General features: G+C 49.0%; 1 protein-coding gene across 4 annotated transcripts in view; it reads left to right on the top strand.

The window, feature by feature from the left end:
- Positions 1-23,421, top strand: part of Hip1 (huntingtin interacting protein 1) — a 141,508-nt gene that overhangs the window by 68,337 nt on the left and 49,750 nt on the right. For 3 of the 4 annotated variants that reach the window (XM_085837270.1, XM_085837269.1, XM_085837272.1), the window contains exons 2-4: positions 18,353-18,416; positions 20,477-20,619; positions 21,686-21,742. In XM_085837270.1, the coding sequence (XP_085693396.1) occupies positions 18,353-18,416; positions 20,477-20,619; positions 21,686-21,742 (264 nt within the window). Of the gene's footprint in view, positions 1-12,928; positions 13,028-18,352; positions 18,417-20,476; positions 20,620-21,685; positions 21,743-23,421 lie in introns of those variants that run through there. The other variant, XM_085837271.1, reaches the window with a different exon arrangement.

Below are 23,421 nucleotides of genomic sequence, written 5' to 3'. Positions count from 1 at the left end.
ACCCTGAAACTGATGAATTCTGTCTCCAAAATTAGCAACTCCCCCCTCATCCCCCAACCCCGATCCGGAAAAAATTCTAGAACATTCTCCCCAGCTTCCGCTGACTCTGTGGTCAGGACAGGGAGGTTCCACTCTGCTCCTGCCCTGTTGGTGTGACAGCCTGTCGCCTGCTGAGGACGACTGTGCCCTTTATCACTGGGTCACTTTTCTCCTGTTCTGTCTGTGCACATGAGCTTGTATGAGACATACAAGCTGTGGGTACTCTGACATGTATGTGCAGAAGGCAGAGGACAACCTCAGGCGCCATCCCTCAGGGATCGCCCACCCCGCTTCCTTGAGACATGCTCTTTACTGGGCTTGAGCTCTCCAGACTAGCTGATGGGTAGTCCCTGGGCTCCGCCTCCTCCATTTCCCCAATGCCAGGATTACAACTGTGCACCAACACCCCCTGTTTTTTAAATGGCTTCTGAGAACTAAGCTTGGCTCCCCATGCTTTACAGACTGAGCTATCTCCGCAGCTCTTTCTATCCCCCTCACCCCGATTCTGACGTCTCTTTTGATATATGCACTGAACTCCCTGTATAGCTGGGAAGGGCTGAGGGTGCCCCCCCCCCCAGTCCCTCTGCCTCCACCTCCCCAGAAGATAGGCATGTGGGCCAGTATACACTTTTAGTTTCTGACCTCCTACAATGAGGCCTGCATTTCTGTTGCCTGGTTAGGTTGGTCTCCAAACTGGGGGCTTGGCATGTGTCTGATGTAGGGATCTGGCAGTGTGTTCTGATCTGGGGAAATGACTGGGCTATCCTTGTCTATTCTAGTTTGCTTTCTGTTGCCGTGGTAATAAACACCGTGACTGAAAAGCAGCTAGGTTTTCTTTGTCTTCGAAGTTACGGTCCACCCTAGGGGGAAGCTAAGACAGGGACTCAAGGCACACACGCACTTGGAAGCAAGAGCGGAAGCAAAGCCACAGGAACACTGCTTACTGGCTTGTTTGCCTTTTCTTTATTTTTATTTTTGATTTTTTGATTTTTTTCTGTATTGGTGTTTTGGCTACATGCCCCGCTTCTGCCCAAAGGGGGCCAGAAGAAGATATTGAATTCCTTGAAACTTGAGTTACAAACAGTTGTGTATCACTATGTGGCTGCTGGGAATTGAACTCAGGTTCTCTGGAAGAGCAACCAGTGCTCTTAACTGCTGAGCCATCTCTCCAGTCCCACTTCCTCTGCCCCAGTTTGCTTTTTTATAAATACGGGCCTGCTTGTCCAGACCTACCAACCAACAGTGGGCTGGGCCCTCCCATGTCAATCATCAACCAAGAAAATGCCCCACAGACATGTCCATAGTCCAGTCTGATGGAGGCAAGTTGTGTGTTAAGCTAAGAAAAACTAAGTAGCCAGGAGATATAGATAGGATGGTTGGACTTGGTGCTCTGTAGAGATCTGGGTTCAAATTATGACCCTGCTGTTCACAAGCTGGGTCATCTCAGCAGAGAGCTGTACTTGTTAGTCTTTGCTGTGATAACATTCCTGACAGAGGAGCTTAGAAAAGGATGTACCTCACAGCCCATCATGGTGGTGATGGTAGCAGGAGCGTGAGGCGGCTGCTCACACTGCATCCCAGTCAGGAAACAGAGAGAGATGGATGCTGATGCTCAGCACACTTTCTCCTTTGAGTTCAGATGGGAGCCCCAGCTCATGGGATGGTGCAACCACACCCAGGGAGGGTCTAGTCTTCCCATCTCAACTAACCAATCTAGATGTTCCCTCACAGACACGCCCAGAGGGGCGTATCATAGTGATTTAAAATCTAGTTGTGGGACCCTTCTTCTTCTACTGGGTTGCTTTATCCAGCCTTAATGTGCTGGTATGTACCTGGTCTTATTGTAGCTTGTTACATGGTGTCTGGTTGATATCCCTGGGAGGACTGTTTTTCTCTGAGGAAATGAGGGGGGTGGATCTGGGGGAGAGGGGAAGGAGGGGAAATTGTGGTCAGGATGTAATATTTGAGAGAATAATAATAATAAAAAAAATTAGAGCCAGGCATGTTGTACACCTTTAGTCTCAGAACTTGGGTGGCAGAGGCAGGCCTATGTCTCTAAGTTTGAAGCTACCCTGGTCTATGAAGTGAGTCCATGATAGGCAAGGACTCTGTTACACAGAGAAACCTTGCCTTGAAAATACAAATAAATAAACAAAAACAAACAAATAATTTTAAAAAAATTACAAAAATAAAATCCAGTCAAGTTGGCAATGAAGGTTAACCCTCATACTAGGTATGGTGACCCCGGAAAGGTTACTCAGCCATTCTGGGCCTCAGTCTCCCCATCTGTTCAGCAGAGTTAGACCCAATGTTGGTGTAAATGCTAAGTGAACTGATGTGTAAGCTGGAATTCAGGCTCTATTACAGGTAGGAGGGGTTAAAAGAGGATTGTGTATGTGCTGGGAATCAAACCCAGGACCTCACACATGCCAGACAAGTGTACACTCACTGCAGGCCAGGCCCTTGCTGTAGAACTGTCTTCCTGTCTTCCCAAAAGCAAGCAGCGGGTAGTTTGGTCTCTCTATTCTGTGATGTGTATGGCCTTTGTGTCTGCATGTATGTATGTATGTATGCATGTATGTATATATGTATGTGCTTAACAAGCATACCATGCCTAGTTCCCATGAAGGTCAGAAAAGTGGGCACTGGGATTCCAGATTGTCAGGGACTCTGGAAGAGCAACCAGCGCTCTTAGCCACTGAGCCATTTCTTATCCCCGTGTCTCTTCTTCTTAAAGCTCTCCTCCGAGAGGAGGTGAAGTCCCAAAGGGACTGAATATGTTCCAGTATTGATCTGTCTGACCCGAGCATTTTAAAAGCTGAACAGGGAATAAAGGAGAGAGAGACAAACTGACCAAAGGGAAAACACAAGGCCTGGGGAGGAACAGGGCTGGGGCAGGGGGGCGGGGCTCAGGCTGATGTCACTTCCTTCATCCAATGGCATCTGCACAGGACTCTCACCAGCCCTTTTGCTTCCTGATCCCCCCTCCCTGGCCTTGCTTCCTCTTTACCCAGAAGATCCAGTTGGTCCCTCGAAAGCTTGCATGGCCATTACTGTCTGGACCACCTGTGCCCATCTGGTAGAACTGGTGACTCCCAAATGTGCAAAAGTCTTGTCATCAATCCATTTGAAATAAGCCAGCTTGACCCTACCACTCCTTTCCAGCTGGGTCCCCCAGTTATGTCTCATGAAAGCAACAGAAATACTGGTAAGACCTAGCTGCCTGCACTTCCCATCCTCCTGTCTTTCATGGCCTTTGAGAGGGACCATTCAGTCCTTCCAAGGGACCCAAGCAGCCCTAGTCACGTTCACTGTGATTGTCTGCAGCAAGGTCAGTTTTCAGCTTAGTCCCCCAAGGTCTCGCCATGTAGAACTGGCTGGCCTGAGACAGGGCATTTGCCTCTGCCCCCTTTCCTCCAGTGCTGGAATTAATCTATGTGCCATACCCAGCTCTGTGTTTTCCCTTTTGATGTCCTTGGTCACTCACTTGAGGATTCTGGGTGTCTTTGTACGATTTTCTTTTTTTTTTTTTTTTTTTTTGGTTTTTCGAGACAGGGTTTCTCTTTATAGCCCTGGCTGTCCTGGAGCTCACTTTGTAGACCAGGCTGGCCTCGAACTCAGAAATCCGCCTGCCTCTGCCTCCCGAGTGCTGGGATTAAAGGCGTGCGCCACCACGCCCGGCTTTTTTTTTTTTTTTTTTTTTACGATTTTCAATGGCTGTGATAAAATGCTAGGACTTTAAGCAACCTGGAGAGGAAAGGGTTTATTTCATCCGACAACTTTCTGGCCATGCTCCATCACCGAGTCAGGGAAGAACTCAAGGCAGGAACTGAAGCAGAGCCCATGGAGGAACTCTGCTTACTGGCTTGCTCCCCATGGTTTGATCAGCCTATTTGTCGTACACCCAGGACTGCCCAGGGCAGTCATCATTGCGCCCCTCCCACATCCTCCCTCACTAAGAAAATGCTACACAGCCTTGCTTTCAACTCCAGCTTACTGATGGGTTTTCTCAATTGTGGTTCCCTCTTCTCAGAGAACTTTAGCTTGTGTTAAGTTGACAACACCAACAAAAGACAGTTGACATGCAACTGTTGTGTCAATTTGACACACCAAATGCATCCCTATTCAGCTATAATCTTTCTGTTTTCATCCTCAAGCTCTCAATAATGGCATCAAAATATACAGCATAAGTAACTTTAAAAGTCCTCTAGTGTTTAGAAATTCAAATACTTTAAAAGTTGTCTCTTTAAAATATCCAAAGTCTCTTACAGACTTCAAAGCCTCTCTAAAATTCCAAAGTCTCACAATTTGTGGGCTCCTGTAAAATAAAATAAAATAATAAGCTACGTACTTCTTTCAAACAAGAACATCCGGGGCACTGTTGAGTCAAAGCAGAGCGAAACAGATGTCCCACAGTGCTAGGCTCCGTGCTGGCCTTCTGGGACTTGCTCAGGATCTTCTGGACTCCATGAGCCTTGAACCTCTCTAGCCCTGCCATTCACAGCCTATTCAGCTTGCCTGGTGGGCTCATACTAGCTCCACAGCACACCCGCTGACATCCTGGCTGGTCATCCCATGGTACTGGCACCTCTGTGATGGCTGGGGCTGGGCTGCATTCTCAGCAGTAGCCTTTCCTGAGCTCTTCTTCAGGAACACTGATCCTCTCACACTATGCCAATGACCCCTTCAATCCTGGAGCTTCTACTTCAACTGGGGCTGCATTCACTGTTGACTTCTTTTGACCTCTCGTGGTGCCGAATCTCAGGTACTCTTCACAGCTCCTTCATGTGCTCCAAACCAGTACACGGAGAGATGTTTACACATTTCCAAGTTTGGCTGCCAACATGAGAGCCTGGGCTCCTCTTGGACCACAGCTTCTGTGTGATAACCCTGGGGAAACACTCTCGGGAGATTTCACCTCAATGATGCTGGTCTCATCTTAATGCCAGCTGATTCTTCAGCCCTGGCTGCTCAGTATCAATTGTCCAAGCAAAGCAAAGGTTTCATTTAATGGTTCCTTGTTGATTACAGCTGATCAGAGTGACTGATTCTTCAAGGTCTTAGAAGAGTCTTTAAGGGACAGTCAAAGCTCCCTCTGAAATTTCACAAGCCAGGCCACCCTCATTTGCATTGCTCCCAGCATTATCTTTTAGGTTCCCACAGTGGTTCATTAAGCTCTGAACCTCTCAATGGCTTTCCTAGCCCAAAATCCCAGAGTTCTACAACCCTTCCAAAACCCAATCAGGTCTGTCACACAAATACCCCATTCCTGGTACCAATTTCTGTCTTAGGGTTTCTGTTGTTGTGAGTAAAAAAACTACCAACCAAAAGCAACTTAGGGATGTAAATATTTCTTCTTACAACTCTTTGGTCACACATAGTCCATCATAGTGGGAAATCGGGGAAGGAACTCAAGGCAGAAACTCAGGCAGAATTCATGGAGGAATGCTGCGTATTGGCTTGAACGTCCATCTCGGGCCACCTGCCTCAGGGGTGGCACTGTTTTCAATGTGCTAGGCCCTCCCAGGCGACCACTAATGAAGAAAGTGTCCCATAGGCTTACCTATAGGCCAGTCCTTCTTTTTTTAAAGATTTACTTACTTTTTTAATATACACTGTTACTGTCTTTAAACACAACAGAAGAGGGCATCGGACCCCATTAAAGATGGTTGTGAGCCACCATGTGGCTGCTGGGGATTGAACTCAGACCTCTGGAGTAGCTGTTAGTGCTTGTAACCACTGAGCCATCTCTCCAGCTTCCCCCTTCTCCCCCACCCTCACCCCCACCCCCTGTATAGGCCAGTCTTATGGAGACATTTTCTTAATTGTCCTATCATCTCAGATGACTCTAGATTGTATCAGATACCATCAAGGACACTAGTCAGGTGCTCTCACTGAGCCACACCGCCAGCCCCTTCCTGGGATGTTCTAGGAAAGTGATCCATGTTCTCAGCCACCCTGGCATTCTTCTAACTTCCATTATGTGGCACAGCCTACCTGTTCATTTCTCCATTTCTAACAAAGAAACCCCGAGGCAGGAATGTAGGTCAGCTGATAGAATACTTGCCTGGGTTGCTCAGTTATAGTTCTGCGTGCATATCTGATAGGTTGCTTTTATTGAACTTACCTGAAAACAAGCTCCCATGTCCTCAAGCAAACTTTTCCCACCATTCTCTCCGTTGCATCCATTTAGTTTGGGAATGGGTTTCGCTATGTTGCCTAGACTGACCCCACCCTTTCTGTATAGTTTATGCTGGCACTTAATTTGAGATTAAGTGGGCCCTTGAGCACTGGAATTGCACACCTGTGTCACCACACCCCTCTCTCTGTCTTGTTAATAGTAATTTGGTTCCTCTATTTCCTCTGGAATGCATTCACTGTGTCACAGTTTTTTGACTCCTTCCTCCCTCCCTGCCAGCACCCAAGGGAACATTCCATCAACAAACCCAATGTCAGTTCTACCTTAAAAATAAATTCTAGACTGAGGAGACAGCTCGGCCAATAAAGTGCTTGCTGAGCAAGCATGGGAGTCAGCGATTGGTTCTCCCAGGTACTAGGTAAAATCCTGCAATCCCAGCCGGGTGAAGGCCGAGACAGGATTCCTGGAGCAAGCTGGCCAGCCCGATGATGAGCCATATTGCCAAGTTCTGGGTTCAAAGGAGAGACCTTGTGTCTACATGCAAAGTAGCAGGAGTGTGATTGAGAAAGATAATCAATTGTCAGCCTCTGCCTCCTCACATTCAAGCACACACACACACAGAAAGCCATACATGTACATGTGCACACTATACACTATATCCACATGTAAAAGTAAATTCCAACAGCATTCGCATAATCCTTGGGTTCAGCTCCGAGTGCAGAAAAGAGAAAGCAGATGAGGAAGTAAACCGTAAAGCCCAGCACATGCTCATCAGTATCTTGGTGCCTCCTTCCCCTAAACTACATCCTTTGGTCCCTGCTTGAAAGCCTGTTGCTATAGCCAGAGGCTGGGGTTGTGGCTCAGCCGGTGGCTAGTAGCTCCTAGCATGCACAAAGATCAGTTCCCAGAACTGTGTAAAACCAGGCACAGTGATGCATGCCTGGAGTCCCACTACTCTGGAGGTAGAAGCAGGAGAACCAGAAGTTAAAATTCATCCTACTTTACATTGTGAGTTCAAGGCCAGCCCGAGATGCACGAGATCATGTCGCAAAGAACAAATGAAAGACAAATAAGTCCAATTGTGTCACCCCTGTGCTCAAAACCTTTAAATAGACAGCTACGGTGACATATGCCTATCATCTCAGCACTGGGAGACTGAAGCAGGAGGAATGGGCCAGCCTTGCCCATAGTAGGTTCAAGTCAGAGTGATCTATGTTTCCTGACCATATCTCAAAGAAGCAAAAATAAGCATTGCATGTATTAAAAGAAATGTGTGTTGAATGCAGAAAGAATTTGGAACTGTTTGTCCACGTTTGAAGGAGACCAGAGACTTGGGGAAGCCCTGTAAGACTTAACAAGATCTGGGTTATTCTTTGTATTGGGTGAGACTGGCGTCGAGGACCTTCTGGAAGGCAGGTGACCGTCTGTGCTGGGTTGGCTCTGTAGTTAGAGGCTACATGGGAAAGAAGATCCTCCTGAGCATTATGTAACAGATGTGGTCTTGTGTAAATCACACTTCTGTAAACACAACCCAATTTTAAATGTACTCGCGGAGATTGCTATTTAAAGGCTTGTGATGCCAGTCTCTTCTGTGAAGTGACGAAGGAATCTCTTCTTTTTGCGCTCTGTGTCAATTCCTGTTCTCCATGAAGAAACATTACATTTACTTAAAAAAAAAAAAAAAAAGAAAGAAAGAAAAGAAAAAGAGCTGGAGAGATGGCTCAGCGGTTAAGAGCACTGGCTGCTCTTCCAGAGGTCCTGAATTCAATTCCCAGCAACCACATGGTGGCTCACAACCATCTGTAATGGGATCTGATGCCCTCTTCTGGTGTGTCTGAAGATAGCGACACCGTACTCACATACATGAAATAAATAAAACTTTAAAAACATTACAAGCCGGGCGTGGTGGCACACGCCTTTAATCCCAGCACTCGGGAGGCAGAGGCAGGCGGATTTCTGAGTTCGAGGCCAGCCTAGTCTACAAAGTGAGTGCCAGGACAGCCAGGGCTACACAGAGAAACCCTGTCTCGAAAAACCTAAAAAAAAAAACAAAAAAAAAACAAAAAAACATTACTGTACACCCATCAGTGCTTGCATTGCTGCTGTCTATATTTCTCTCTTCTTCCTCTTGCTGCCTGTCATTCTTTTAAATTGATTTTTTATTCCCCCCACCCCCCACACACACACTCCCCTAGGTAGGGTTTCTCTGTGTAGTGCTAGCTGGCCTAGAACTCAGAAATCTGCCTGCCTCTGCCACCCAAGTGCTGGGATTAAAGGTGTGCCCCATCACCGCCCACGGCTTCCTGTCATCCCTTATAGCTGAGTTCTCCCCTCATGTATGGAATGTTCTGTTGTGGCTTGGTGGTGCTTGTAACCCCAGCTAGCGTAGAGGTGAAGGCAAGAGAATTGAGTTGAGGTGGTGTGGGTCATCTGGTAGAGTGCTTGTCAGGCATGCATAGCTCCGGGTTTGATCTGAAGTATTGCTTTGAGCTGAGCCAGATGGGACATGCTAATATTCCCAGTTCCTCAGGAGGTGAAGGCGTTGGGAGGCTCAAGAGTTCAGGTTGTTCTTGGTACAGCAGGTACCAGGTAGGCTAGGCTGAACTACATAGCGATGTCAAGGCCAAAAACAAACAAACAAACGATATTGTGATGTGTGCAGTGTTCCCTTCTCAGACCAGATGAATTTCGTAGGAAGGAAGGGAGCAGAGCTAAGTTCCAGCGAAGATCCAGTGTAGTCAGGTTTGGGACTAGCAACCAAAGTGAGAGCTAAGTACTATTAGTACAGGTAACATACTGGATTAGTTTTGCCTCACTGTGACCAATATACTACACAGAAACAACTTATGAGAGAAAGAGTATGTTTTGAGTCATCGTGCCAGAGCCCGCCCACATCAATGGGGCTCTTCATATCCTCTGGCTGACCGGGAATCAAACAGGCTGTAATGGGTAGCAGGGAGGGGTGGGGCTGGTTACAACCCCAAAGGCTTGCCCTTAAATCTTGCTTCCCTCAGATGGACCTCAGGTTAACATCCTCAGCAGGGGGTGGGGGAGGGGACATTCAAATCATGGGGGACAGTTCGGATTTAAATCATAGCAGACATTCTTATACTTACACTCTGATGAGACCTTAGGGGTCGGTGCATTGTAGAATGTGACTGGAGTAGCACATGACCAGACTACCTGATGAGGACATGGGAGGGTGGCATTTAGGACTCTGGAATGTCCCCTCCCTGCAAGTCGCCTGTCCTGCTCACACCTTAAATGGGAGCCTGGCTACTACCTAATGGTCGTGTTCTGACTTCCTGAACAGTGGCTGCCTGCCGTGAACGCCACCTCTGTTTGCCTCACACTGGGGTAGGTCTGTCTGTGTGTGCGAGGGTATGTTCTTACTGAGGACACTCAGCAGTGAAACTTAGGGGCAGATGGTATGTGAGCAACCAGCACAGACGGTTTCCTTGAAGACAATAGGTCAGTTTGTTAGGAGGCTGTTCAAGTTTACATTGTCTTCAGTGGTTCTCCTTCTTGGTTGTCTGACAGACTTTGTCCTTTTGACTCTTACTGGGTCAAAATTGGCTAAACGTCTGCTGGTAGGAAAAGTTAGATTTTTTTTCCTCCAATTTTGGGGTGCTAAGGGTGGAACCATACCTGGGCCTATCCCATACCAACCAAATGCTCTGCTGCCTAGTCACACCCCCACTCCCTGGGGGATTCTAGGCAGGGGCTCTACCACTGAGCCAAGCCCCCAGCTCCTCACTGGGGGATTCTAGGCAGGGGCTCTACCACTGAGCCACGCCCCAGCCCCTCCCTTGGGGGGGTTCTAGGCAGGGGCTCTACCACTGAGCCACGCCCCCAGCCCCTCCCTGGGGGGTTCTAGGCAGGGGCTCTACCACTGAGCCACACCCTCACCCCCTCCCTGGGGGATTCTAGGCAGGGGCTCTACCACTGAGCCACGCCCTCAGCCTCTCCCTGGGGGATTCTAGGCAGGGGCTCTACCACTGAGCCATGCCCTAGCCCCTCACTGGGGGATTCTAGGCAGGGGCTCTACCACTGAGCCACGCCCCAGCCCCTCCCTTGGGGGGGGTTCTAGGCAGGGGCTCTACCACTGAGCCACGCCCCCAGCCCCTCCCTGGGGGATTCTAGGCAGGGGTTCTACCACTGAGCTCTGAGGTTGGAATGACTGTTGTAGAATTAGAACAAGAGTTAGGAAGACAGAGGATATTTGGGAGGAAAAAGAGGTGTGCCTTAGCATTGCTGGGCTTGCAGCAAGTACTTCCTGTCTCAGTCATGGGACAGACGGGTCACTAATGAATCAGTTCTGTGACAGATGCGGGGATCTTGATACTGCCCATCTCAACCCTTTACCTACTTTGTTTTGTGAAATCGTTCGTATGATGCTGCCGTGGGTCCTTATTAGAGAATCGAGAAGCAAAGTTCCCACCAGCTGTGGAAATGGGGTGTGGCAGAAGGCTTGAAGAGGTTACAGAGCAGTTGGGCAACATAGTGGTTTGAGAGCAGACTCGGCCCAGCCCTGTCCATTGGAACATTTCCTGCAGAAGCCCTGGCAAGGGATACTGCCGGCAATATGGATAATTTTATCTTGGGCTGTGCCTTACCTGTCTGCCACTGTCACCAAGTCCTGTACATGTAACTTAAGGGTAGAATGGTTTACTTTAGCTCACAGTTGAAGAAGTTAGTCTACCTTGATGGGAAGGCGTAAGAGCGTTCACAATGGCAGGAACTTGTGGTCCAGACTCCCTTTCTCTGGACCAGGAAGCAGAGAGAGCAGATGGAAAGCAGAGCCAGGCTATCAAGGTTTGACCCCCAGCATCCAGTGACCCACTTTCTTCAGAAAGACATTGTCTTTCTACATTCAGACAGATTAGCTTCAGGAAGGAGGATGGTTTGTATCTCTGTTGGTTCCTTTTCTCTGTTGAGAAGAAGAGGAGGAGGAGGAGGAAGAAAAGAAGAAGAAGAAGAAGAAGAAGAAGAAGAAGAAGAAGAAGAAGAAGAAGAAGAAGAAGAAAATTAAAGGAGAAAGGATTTGTTCTAACACATTCCATCATGGTGGAAAGGCCAGGCCAGCAGGCAGGGAAGGCTTACTGAGAGCAGACGCCCTATTGTGCACATTGTATTCTCAATCAGGAAGCAAATGGAGCTGAGCCAGAAAGGCTCAAGGCCCGCCCCCGACTGGCCTTTTTTTTTTTTTCTCCAGAGAGACTCCACCTCCCAAGGGTCCCACAACCTTCCCAAACAGTGCCACCTGCTGAGGACGAGCATGTTCACACATAAAAGCCCTGTGGGGGAGATTTTTCATAGCACAACAGACTGTGAGGGGCCACCAGCAGACGGGCTTCTGGGAGGTAGTGAGAGTAATGATGATGGAGAAATTGGAGTTCCTGTTCCTCACAGCGGATATGATGGCTAACACTGTCAACAAGACCTAGGATCACCCAGAAGGCGAGCTTCTTTCCCAGTCTGTCTGTGAGGCCTGGGGTGTCTAGATTAATTGCAGTGGACCGTGAAGACCTGCCCTGGATGTACGTGCACCGTCCTGTGGGATTCTTTCAAAGCATCCCGCTCACACTCACTTTCTGTTCATCTCTAGCTGGACTCCTGTTCGGCCCTGCTGTGCAGTTACTGAGTATTTCCTGTTAAAAGGAAGCAAGCCCAGGAAATGAGAGCAGGAAGGGGGAGAGGGAAAGAAGAATGGAAAAGGAAATGGAAAGAAGGAAAGAAAACAAAAAAAAAAGTTAAAAGAAGCACATATAAGTTCTTTCTTTTCTTCTTTTATTTAATGTGTATGGTGTTTTGCCTGTGTGCATGTCTGTGTACCATGTGTGTTCCTGATGCCTGTAGAGTCCAGAAGAGGGCATCAGGTCCCTTGGAACTGAAGTTTTAGACAATCGTGAACCACCATGTAGATGCTGGGAGAAGAGCAACCAGGCTCCTGACCACTGACCTGTCTCCAGTCCCTCTTTTTATTTTTGTGTTATATGAATATTGAACTGAGGGTCTCCTTTATACAAAACAGGCACTGTGCCACTGAGCCAGCCTTCAGTGCTCTACCAGATGATTCTAGGCAGGTGCTCTACCACTGAGCCACACCCCCAGCTCCTCCCTGGGGGATTCTAGGCAGGGGCTCTACCACTGAGCCACACCCCCAGCTCCTCCCTGGGGGATTCTAGGCAGGGGCTCTACCACTGAGCCACGCCCCCAGCCCCTCCCTGGGGGATTCTAGGCAGGGGCTCTAACCAAAGTAGAGCCTGTTTTCTGTATGTCTTCTATTTTGTTTTCTGTCCCCCTTCTTCCCTGCCTTTTTCTTGGGTGTTCTTTCTGGCCTCAGCAGTTGGTCTTCCGTTGGCCCCTTGCCTCAGGGCTACATCCCAAGCCTCTACCTACTCTTGCTATGAAACCTTTACAAACTAGCCTGGCCTTGGTAACCCAAAAGCTGGGCTGCAGCCCAGAGTTGCGTGCGTGACTGGACAATGCCCAGTTGCTCCACAAGCCAGCCCAGGCTACACTTCCTGCTCTTTCAAGTAGCAAGGCCCCAAAACTTCCCTTTGGTTACATCCAGGCTGATGTGCCTGGAGGGAGTCTGTAAATAGAGAGGACTGGAAGGGGAGGCAGAGAAGTAAAGAGAGAAAGCCTCCCTTCCTTCAGTGCCTGCTGATAATTGGCTCTCAGGGACCAGCTGGGGACACAGGGCCCAGCTGGGCCAGGAAGTGCCGCACAATGCTGTTCTTTCAGGAGAGCCACTGCTGGCCGTAGGTCCCGTGTGACTCCAGCGGAATAAAGAGAACAGAGTGTTCTCAAAGGATGTTCTCGAACCTAGACCCCCCTTCAGAGGTGAGACACAGAGCCCCCAACTTCCACCCTCTGCCCTAGGAGCACCCCCACCCTCTGCTCCCACTTGCACTCTGCTACAAAAGAACTAGATCTGTCCAGACTGATTTCCCTCACAATCTGGGCTGCGACTGAGCTGTGTTTGGGAGCAGGCAGCATTGAGGCCTGGGGACTCCATCCTGCCCTGCTTTAGAGGGTGTAGGGCCATACAGAAGGACAAACCAGAGCTTACAACCTGGATGTGTGTTTTAATTTGTGTTGATATGTGCATGTATGTGTGTGATGTATAGACATGTGAGTGACTCTGTGTATGTGTGTGCATGTGTGTGTGATATATAGACATGTCTCTGTGAGTGTGTGCATGTGTGTTCATGTGCATATGTGTGATGTATAGACATGTCAGTGTGGGTGGGTGTGATATATAGATTTGTGTCTGTGTGGGTGTGGGTGAGTGTGATGTATAGATGTTTGTGCATGTGTGTGTGTGTGTGTGTGTGTGTGTGCGCGCGCACGCGCGCGCGTGTGTGGAAGCCAGAAGTCAACTTCAAGTGTCTTACTTGCTTGTTCTCCATCTTGCTTTTTTCCAGGCAGGGCCTTTCCCTGAGCCCGGAGTTCATCTGACCAGTGAGCTCTAGGGACCTGCCTGGCTCTGCCTCTGTGTCATGCACCCCAGATGGAATTGTACAGTTATAAGATGTGCATCACACCTGTATTTTATGTGGGTGCTATGGGTTGAACTTGGGGTTCATGCTTGTATGGCAGGAACCTTACTGAGATGTCTCCCCTAGCCCCTTGGATTTTACTTCTTTCTCCTCCTCCTCTTCTTCAGTTTTTCGAGACAAGATTTCTCTGTGTAGCCCTGGCTGTCCTAGAACTTGCCCTGTAGACCAGGCTGGCCTTGAGCGCAGAGATCCACTCACTTCTCTCTGGATAGAGTGCTGGGATTAAAGTCATGTGTTGCCGCCACCTGGCTTGGATTTTAGTCTTTATGGGAGAAAGACAATTGCTAAGTATATACAGCATTGTTACCTGACTGTGGTGGTGTACATTTCTACCCCTGGCCTTGGGAGGCTGATGTAGGAGGCTAGCCTGGACGGCATAGTGTATCCTAGTACAGCCTGAGCTATGTAAGACCTGTTTCTAAACCAGAGCTGGGAGGGGTGTTATACAAAAAAATGGTAAAATGTTGTCTTTAAGTCTTTTAAAGTGACGTTTATTCATGTATGCAGAGGTGGAGCATGCACATGCCTAGGCGTGCATGTGGACTTCAGAAGACCATATGCCGATGTCTCCTGTGTGGGTTCTGGGGATTGGACCTAGGTTGCCAGGCTGTGCAATGAGCACCTTTTCCTGCAGATCCATCTCGCCAGCCTCAGAATGGGCGGATATAGGAGTGTGTGTGATATAGGATGGGATATGAGGCTATTATCTGGGCAAAGTGGTCTCAACGGAACATCTACCCCAGACACATAAAGGTGACTGATATCCTGAGGGCTCTGGGTGACTCAGATCTGCCCCCATCCCCCTTCTCTTGCCACATGATGTTAGCATTTCCTAGCATGGTTTTGAACTCACTCTGTAGTCCTGGTGGGCCTTGAACCATCTTCCTGCTTCAACTTCTTCCAGTGGCTGGGATTACAGGCCAGCACCTCCAGGCCTGGTCACATCAGAGCTTGCTTTTAAAAGCACAGTATGAGCCACACGTGGGGGCACATACCTGTTAATCCTAGCACTGAGAAGACTGGAGCTGGAGAGATGTGAGTTCCGGACCACTCTGAACTGGTGAGATCCTGTCTCAAAACGGCGGGGATGTGGGGGGGCCGAGGATAAGCTCCGTTGGTGGACTGCTTGCTAGTCTAGCATGTGTGAGGGCTGTGGGTTCCATTCCTGGCACCACATAAACTGGGCATGGTGCTGCAGACCTGTAATCCCAGCCTTCAGAAGGTGGAGGCTGAAAAGTCAGAAGTTCACGGTCATCCTCTGCTACGTAGTGATTTTAAGGCCCGCCTGGGATAAATGAGACTCGAGAATGTTGGCGCGCAGACCTGCCTTGTGCCGGAGAGTCCTAAAAGGCTGTGTTGGTTATAGAAGCTGATCTGAAGCCAAGAACCATGGTCAGGTCACCTCCACACTGGTGCCTATTGCCGGGACGATATCAGGCACACTGGCAACACTGAATGAGCTCTTTTGAGTGTAACCATCCCTTGCCCCACCCCCACCCCATCCCATGCCCACTCCCAGTTACAGGAGAGGATATGGGGTAACATTTAGGTTCCGGGAGGGCATGGGGGGAGGCCTTACACTTCCCCCAAGGAACTTATGACAATATTTTCCTTTTACATTTACTCTGTGTGTGTGTGTGGCGGGACTGAAGTACGAGAGTACGTGTGTGACAGTCACACATTCCTCTTTCAGAGTAATTTCTCTCCTACCATGCAGGTTCTAGGGGATTATTGGCAAGCACGTTTAACCCACAGAGCCGTTTTGCTAGCCTGGTGGTTAATATCTGTCGTCAGTGTGGCAGGGCTCAGAATCACCCGAGACAAGCCCTTGCACCTGTCTGTGAGGGAGTTTCTGGACCGAGTTAAAGTAGATGGGAAAACCCACTCTGAATATGAGCCACGTTCACCTCTCTCTGCTTCCCAACTGTGGGTGCAGTGTGACCAGACGCCTCACGCTCCTGTTCCTGTGTCTCCCCACGATGATGGGCTGTACCCTCAGACTGTGACTATAATCTACCTTTTGTCTCAGGACTGAGCGATGCCACTAAAACAAGGGCTTCTTCCCCAAGCCCAGTGCTAGTCCAGTTCGTCCTCAACTGTGCTGGACCCAGGCCTGGAGGTGGTGAGCCCTTAAGTACAACACTGAAGAAAACACCTCACTGGCAGCAAGCCCCTGCCTTGCTCGAGAGCCTTCTGTGGGGCCCCAGCACCAGTCACACTGTCCTAATGTCTGATCCTCTCCCCACAGTGGGGGCCTCTTCTAGCTTTAACCGGTCAGTTTTTCTCACAGGCAACCAAGTGATTGACAGGTGAAGTGATCTAGAGTCTGGCATTGATCTGCCTCAGGGAATGCGGGGTCAGTGGTTGGTGATGCCTGAGTACAAGATCTATAGGTGGCAACTGCGAGAAGCAAAGACCACCCATCACAGCGTTTTAGTTTATTCCTTTGGAGGCAAGGTCCCTTGTAGTTCAGGCTGGCCTTGGGTGCGCTAGGGACCTGAGGATGGCTCTGAAGAAGATCAAGGGGTCCTCCTGCCTCTATCTCCAAAGTATTAGGATCACAGATGAGGCACCACACACCACTGTATCACCCACTTCTGAAGGGGAAGTTTCAGGGTGCTTGGATGTAGCTCAGTAAGTAGAACACTTACCTAGCATGCATGGAGATGGGGTCCTAGCACCATTATAAATCAGTAATGGGGGACACTCAGGAGGTGGAGGCAGGTGGATCAGAAGTATAGGGTCATTCCTGGCTATATACCAAGTTTGAAGCAGGCCAGTCCAGGGTGGATTTATATATGTTTGAGTGCTTCTACAATGAAAGATTTAAAAAGAAAATTTAGGGAAAAAAAAAGATTTTTTTATGTGTATAGATGATTTGTCTGTGTGTATGTCCATGTGTTGTGTATGTGCTTGGTACCCAGAGAGACAGAAAAGGCCATCAGGTCCCTTGGATAGTTTAGAGTTACAGATGGTTCTAAGATGCTATGTGGGTGCTGGGAATTGAACCTGGGTCTGCTATAAGCACAGCTGGTGCTCTTAACCCCTGAGCTCCAAATAAAACATTTCATCTGCATACTCTTGCTCCTGGAAATCTACCCCTTAGAAATAAAAATATCAGTTACTATGAATATGTGGCACTAGACCTGCTGGTGCATTCCTGTCATCCCCTCTGCTCTAGGAGGCTGAGGCAAGAGTGTGTGTGTGTGGGGGGGGGGGGGTCTTACATCAATTTATCTGGGGTAGAGAGTTCATTAGTGAGACTTTGCCTCAAAAATCTAGCAGTAAGCACCTGGCAGTGGTGGTGAATGCCTTTAATCCCTGTACTCAGAAGGCAGAGGCAGGTGGATCAGTTAAACGTGAAACAAGAGGTTACAGTCCACCTCCATGATGTACAAAATAAGTAAATGTAATAGCAATACCTTTTTTTTTTTTTTGGTTTTTCGAGACAGGGTTTCTCTGTGTAGCCCTGGCTGTCTTGAAACTCACTCTGTAGACCAGGCTGGCCTCGAACTCAGAAATCCACCTGCCTCTGCCTCCCAAGTGCTGGGATTAAAGGCGTGTGCCACCACATCGGGCAACAATAACTTTTTAGAAAAACAAACAACAGAGTCTCGGGAAAGTGGCTCAGCAGTTAAAAGCACACAGTGTTCTTGCAGAGTAGCTGAGTTCAGTTCCAGGCACCCACATCAGGCGGCTCACAACCCTAGCTCCAACACCCCTGGATACCCACAGTCACCTGTGCATACATAACAGTTTAAAAAGATAATAAATCTCTTAAGGATTTTCAACAACAGCAAAAGAGCCTAGGTGGTATGACTAGCATTTATGCACACTATTCACGTGTCTGTATTAAAATTAACAGGAGAGTTGTGACTTTTGAAAACAACAGGAAAGGAATAGTTTCGTGGTTTTCTGTGTAATTAAGGAAGGAAAGGGGATTTGCCCTCAAGTTGGAAGTTGGCCAAGAGTGAATGGCAAGTCAGAGAAACCCTGTGGGAGTTTTGTTTATGAAGATCAGGGGACATCTTTGTGGATTGGGCTGTCCCGTGCCATCTTCATGGGGGTCCTGGGAAGGGCACTCCTTCCGTCAGGTTTGCTGGGCCGGCGCCTTTACTTGCAGATCCATCTCGCCAGCCCCAGGTGGGAAGGGTTTAGAAGTGGCAGAGGGGTGGTTGACTGGGGCTCAGGCTGCAGTGCCCCCCCCTGACATCAGCGTCTCTTCCTCTTGCATTCTGAGGAATAATGTTTCCCCGGGGGTGGAGAAGCCTTTCCTTTGTGTGGCCCCTTAATTACCTCGCTGTTGTGCCAAGCCAGCAAGCAGCAGGCGGGTACAGCAGCTGGGCACAGCCAATGCCAGGCAGCAAAGCCTGCTCCCTTGGGACAGCTTGGGACAGCTGGTCTGGGAGTGCTGCCCACCTCTGCGCCCCGTCCCCTAACCTGGGTACTCAAGAAGATCTGGAGCCTGGATGTTCTCTTGGTCCCTGGCAATACCAGGGGTCATTGGAGGAGTGGGGTGTTGGGGAGGAGGGAAGGGGAGGGTCTCAGTAGCTCTCAGAAGCTTATTTATTTCATCCTCTTCCCCTCCCCCATCTTGTTTTTGCAGACGGTCAGCGTCAATAAGGCCATTAATACGCAGGAAGTGGCTGTGAAAGAGAAACATGCCAGGAATATCCTTTTGGCCTGGCTCCTCCGGAGGCCAACCCTGGAAGGGGGTCAGATGGTGGGAACTGAGGTCAGAAGGAGGCTTCTTGCTCAGCAACAAGAAGAATAGCCCTTGCCAGGAGCAGGAGCCTGCAGATGGAAGCCACTTCTGGTATAGCTACAGACTCAGAGAGCTCTAGTTCCCCCAGCCTGGCAGTGTCCAAGGGTCCTAGGAGGCCAGCAAGCCATGACTTTTCTTTCTTAAGATTTATTTATTTATTTTATATATGTAAGTATTCTATCTGCATATACACCTGCATGCCAGAAGAGGGCATCAGATACCAGTATAGATGGTTGTAGTTGCTGGGAATTGAACTCAGGACCTCTGGAAGAGCAGAAAGTACTCCTCTAACCATTGAGCCATCTCTCCAGCCCTCAGCTCGGGCCTGTTCCATTTATTTAGTTAGTTAAATTTATTTTGAGGCAGGGTCTCCTCTAGCTCAGATTGGCCTCCGATTTACTGTGTAGCTGAGGGTAACCTTGAACTCCTGACTCCTGGAATGCTGGGATTTCAGGCATGTACCACAGAGTTGGGATCAAACCTGGGGCTTCATGCATCTGAGGCAAGTTGCTCACCAGCTGAGCTACATTTAAATTTTTTATTTGCTTGTTTATTTGATCGTATTTATTACGTGTATGGGTGTTTTGCCCACATACATGTCTGTACATGCTTGCAGTGCACATAGTGGCCAGAAGAAGGCATATCAAATCGTCTGGAACTGGAGTTAGGGACAGTGGTTTGCTGGGAACTGAATCAGACAGAGTCCTTGATGGGCAGCTGTTCTCTTAACCACTGAGCCAGCTCTTCACTTCTTTATTGATGGGGTTTGATGGTGGTTTTGAGACAGGGCTTCACTGTATCCACCAGGTTGGCCCCAAAATTGGGATTCTCCTACCTCAGGATCTTACCGAGATTGTAGGTGTGTGTCCCCATGCCCAGCCTCTAACCTCACTTTAATAATGTACGAGAAAGCCTCCTGAGCTGGCAAAGGCATGCTCCTCGTTAGTCAAGCCTGACATCCTAGTTCTGGTTGGCAGAACCCATAGTGTGAGAGAAACCCTCAATCTCAGCCAGGAGGCAGAAGCAGGAGGATCTCTGTGAGTTCAAAGTCAGCCTGGTCTACAGAGTGAGTTCTAGGACAGCCAGCCAGGGCTACACAGAGAAATCCTGTCTTTAAAAAAAAAAAAAGTGAAAGAGGAAAGAGGTGTTAAAATGTTGGCATTGGTCCCAAGAGTGAGTCCCAATCCTACATCTGGCTGGGCCAGAGATGATAAGCCAAGAACAACCCTGGTCCCGGGCCACATGTTTAGATTACAGGTGACACATGCCTTTAATCTCAGCCACTGGGAGGGAACAGGGTGAGTGCTATGAGCTGGAGGCTAACCTAGGCTGCAGAGTGAGACTATTTCATTAATACCAAAACCGGGCAAGGGGCTCGGGGTGTGGCCCAGATGGTAGAGTGCTTGCCTAACACGGCTCTGGCATCATATAAACAAGGTGTGAGCCTGCATGCCTGGCATGCCAGAAGTCTGGAGTTGGAGATAAAAAGGATCAGAAGTTAACATACTAAATTCTAGGACAACCTAGTTCCTGGGCTGCTTAAATGTTGACCCTGTCTCAAAAAGACAGGGGTTAGGGCCAGTAAGATGGCTCAGCAGGTGAAAAGGAGCTTGCTGGGAAGCCCGAAGACCTGAGTTCAATCCTGGAGACCCCACGTGGAACTGACTGCCAACAAAGTGCTCTCTGACTTCCACACGTGAGTGCTCACACATATACAAGCGCGTGCACGGCCATACGTGCACGCGCACACACACACACTAATACATAAGTAAATTTAAAATGTAATTAAAAATAATTTTTTTTCAGGGGAAACTGTAATAAAATAGGGAACGAGGTATTTATACCCACAGCCTCCAAGCTGCCAGGCAAACTGTAGAACTGTGGGGTCTTAGCCAGGAGCTGAGCCCCGCCTCCCCCTTACCCAGCTCCACCCACCAAGCCCTTGTCTTCCTTAACTCCTCCCACCGTGTATTCTGGGCACCCACCATGAGAAAGGAGCGCAGACCTTTTGGTCTGTGGTCAACCGACTGCCTCTCTCCAGCAACGCCATGCTGTGCTGGAAGTTCTGTCACGTGTTCCACAAACTTCTACGAGACGGACATCCGAACGTGAGTCCCTGGGGCGTCAGGGGACGCCGATGGCACAGGTGGGGACTGTGACACCTGAGTTCCTCTCCTGCTGCCTGGTACAGATGCCTGCGAGCCGAGACAGGAATCGAAGCTTTAAAGATATGTTTCTATTTATATGTGTGTGTATGTGTGAGTTTGTGCCACATGTGTCCAGTTGCCTGATGAGGCCAAAAGCAGAGGTCAGATCCCCTGGGGCCGGAATTACAGGATGTTGGGAGCCCCTGGGAAAGAAACTTAGGTTCTCTGTCAGAGCTACAAAACACCCTTAACTGCGTGCGAGCCATCTCTCCAGCCCCTGGAATTGAACCTTTAAAACTATTTTACTCAGAAAGCTAGCAATTGGAGATCATGTCTTCTAGCTCATCGTAAACCAGCCCATTAGTTAGGGATGAGGGGGTGGAGACAAAGGCTTGCCAATCACTTCCGGATTCACGCTGGCCCCTTTGGCCAGGTGATCAGCCATATTTCTGATCAGAAAATCCCACGCTTGATATTTGTGCCTCTTGTATTATCATCTCTTGCAATCTTCTCTCATTTTGTGGGTCTCTGGGCTCAAATGCTTTTTGAAATACTGAGTCAAGTTAGTGTCTACCTGTATCAACCAGTCCCTGAGGCACCTGGGCTGAGAGGCAGACGCTCATAGCAAACCGTCTGTGCTCAGTAACATTGTAACATTGAGTGTGTATCCCCCCACACACACACACCTCCTTTCACCCCTCCTGGCCCCTATCAAAAGTAATTGTCAGCCCAGCACAACAGTCCGTGGAACCGAGATGGAAGGAGAGAACTGATTTCTGAATATTGTCCACTAATCTCCACGTGTGTGCTCTAATACCTGCAGGAGTGTGTGTGTGTGTGCACTCACGCGTGCACACACACACACACATTCTATTAAAAAAAAGGCTGCTGCCTGGTGCCCACCCTCGCCTCTGATTTCCCACAGGAGGTGGGTTCATCCCTTCTGATGGGTCTCTTCCCCACCCGAGCCCCGGGTAGGCTGCTCGCTGGCCACCCCGTCTCTCCTCATAACTCCTCTTCTCTCTAGGTGCTGAAAGACTCTCTGAGATACAAAAATGAGTTAAGCGACATGAGCAGGATGTGGGTGAGTATGAAGATGTACCGGGGACCCCTACTTCTCATCCCGACACATCCAGACACAGATCCAGTGATGTCTTCTGGCCTCCTCAAACATGCACATGTGCAGGGCACACACAAAGCACCTATACGCATAAAAATAAAGGGAAAACATCAGGGGTGAGCTAAAGATGCGTCCACATGTGTTGTCTTCCCGGAAGTCCCAGAAGCTACAGGAAAGCTCTAGGTTCCCAGAGCCATAGAATTTCATATCATGGAGTTAGGCTCCCTCACAGGGACTTGTCATTGTGCCTGTGCCCTTTGTGGTCACAATACACTGCAGAGACATGGCTCATCAGTTAACTACACTAGCTGCTCTTCCAGAGGCCCCGAGTTTAATTCTCAGCACCCACATGGTGGTCACTAGCACTTGTAATTCCAAGGATCCAGTGATGTCTTCTGGCCTCCTCAAACATGCACATGTGCAGGGCACACACAAAGCACCTATACGCATAATAATAAAGGGAAAACATTGAAGACTGATTATTTGTTGGAGGGCTCCATAGGTAGCCCAAGCTAGCCTGGAACTTTTACCCTTCTACTTTAGCCTCCTAAACACAGGGATTATCAGCATGCAGTGCGGGGAGAGTATGGTGAGGATTTGAGTATATGCACTGGGTGTGACGGCCAGCTGTGGTCACGCCAGCTGTCAGCGACAGGTGTTCCTCAGGAGCCGTCCATCTTGGGGTTTGTTGTCTGTTTTTGAGACAGGGTCTCTAGTGCTAGCTGTTTGGGAATTCACCAGGTAGACCAGGCTGGCCTCAAATTCACTGACATCGCCCCACCTCTGCTTCCCACGGGCTGGGATGTAAGGCGGGCCACCACACCATGCCAAGCCTTCCACCTTGAGTTCTGAGACAGGAGATCCTCAGATGTGTGGCTCACCGATTAGGTTAAGCTGGTTGTCCAGTGAGCCCTGGGTATCCACCTGTGTCTGCCTCTCCAGCTCTGGAGTTGCAGCTGTGCCTCATAAGTCCAGAGGATGTAGCTCAGGTCCTCTTGCCAGCCCCATTTTTCTTTTCTCTCAAGCCTCCTTTTTTAATGGACCGATTGGGTTTCACTGTGTAACTCAGGCTGGCTTCCATTACAGAGCCTCCTGCCTCAGTTTCCCCAGTGCTGGGATCACAGATGTACAAGGCCACACCTGGATTCTTTTAAAATATCTTTTTTAAAAAATTTTTTATTTGTCTCTGGGATGGGAGTGGGGTTCTGACGTAGGCCAGAAGAGGGTCTCACGTCCACTGGAGCTGGAGTTACAGGCAGCCATGAGCTGGGAACTGAACTCAGGTCCTCTGTAAGCGCAGCATGCACTCTTGGACTGCTGAGCCATGTCTCCAGCCTGTCTTTTCAGGAGCTTGTGCCTTGCAAATATTTTATGGCTATATTAATGACACCCATGCCATACATTGCTTTCTATAATCCCTTTATCCGTCCTTGGAGCTCCGCTTGGCCATCTGGCGTTTCTGATGAATTTTAGTTTTTCTGCCTGTTTTCCTTTTGTGCGGTTTTGATTCCCCGCTGGGAATACAATTCTTTGAAGTCAGTAACGAAGACAGGTTCCTCCAGAGAGAACCCGTGTTCGCCTCCATAGAGATCGCTCTCAATTAAACGCTCCGCTGGCTGTTTATGAAGGCTAGGGAGGTGCCC

Source organism: Mus caroli, unplaced genomic scaffold, assembly GCF_978045245.1.
Source record: "Mus caroli unplaced genomic scaffold, Mus_caroli_1 scaffold_4, whole genome shotgun sequence".
NCBI classification, from domain to species: Eukaryota; Metazoa; Chordata; class Mammalia; order Rodentia; family Muridae; genus Mus; species Mus caroli.
This window is presented reverse-complemented; position numbering and strand designations above follow the sequence as displayed.